Raw genomic sequence first — 473 nt, 5'->3', positions numbered from 1 at the left:
TGCTCCGGGAGGTGGTGGGGTCATGGATGGGGTGCTCCAGGTCTCATTCCTGGTGGGAGAACGTTCCTGGGCTGGGATTTGGGGAGTTTTAGGGAGGTTTCACCACTCTTGGAAGTGGTGGAGTCACGGATGGGGTGCTCCAGGCCTCATTCCCGGTGGGAGAACCTCCCTGGGCTGGGATTGGGGGCGTTGAGGGGGTCTCACCGCTCTCGGACGTGGTGGAGCCGCCACCCTGGGAGGTGTTTGAGGAGCAGCGGACGCGGCGCTCGGGGCCGTCCCTGGTGGTGTTGCCTCGGGGCTTGGGCTGGATCTCGGACTCTTCTCCATCGCCGTGGATGCCGTGGGCCTGAAATCGCGGCTTTTCCCCCCAAAGATAAGGTCTACCTGGGCCCTCCGCGGCTCTTCCAGGAGCTGCAGGACCTGCAGAAGGACCTGGCGGGGGGGGGGCAGATCACGCCGGCCCGTCGCCCCTT

The 473-nt window shown here is 65.8% G+C and overlaps 1 protein-coding gene across 1 annotated transcript in view; it reads left to right on the top strand.

The window, feature by feature from the left end:
• Positions 1-473, top strand: part of ARHGEF10L (Rho guanine nucleotide exchange factor 10 like) — a 31,134-nt gene that overhangs the window by 21,391 nt on the left and 9,270 nt on the right. Inside the window, exon 14 of the mRNA XM_017732686.1 lies at positions 116-455. Within this exon, the coding sequence (XP_017588175.1) occupies positions 116-455 (340 nt within the window). The remainder of the gene's footprint in view (positions 1-115; positions 456-473) is intronic.

This window comes from Corvus brachyrhynchos, unplaced genomic scaffold (assembly GCF_000691975.1).
Source record: "Corvus brachyrhynchos isolate BGI_N302 unplaced genomic scaffold, ASM69197v1 scaffold215, whole genome shotgun sequence".
In the NCBI taxonomy this organism is placed as follows: Eukaryota; Metazoa; Chordata; class Aves; order Passeriformes; family Corvidae; genus Corvus; species Corvus brachyrhynchos.
The sequence above is the reverse complement of the archived record's forward strand: the minus strand, read 5'-3'. Positions and strand labels throughout refer to the sequence as shown.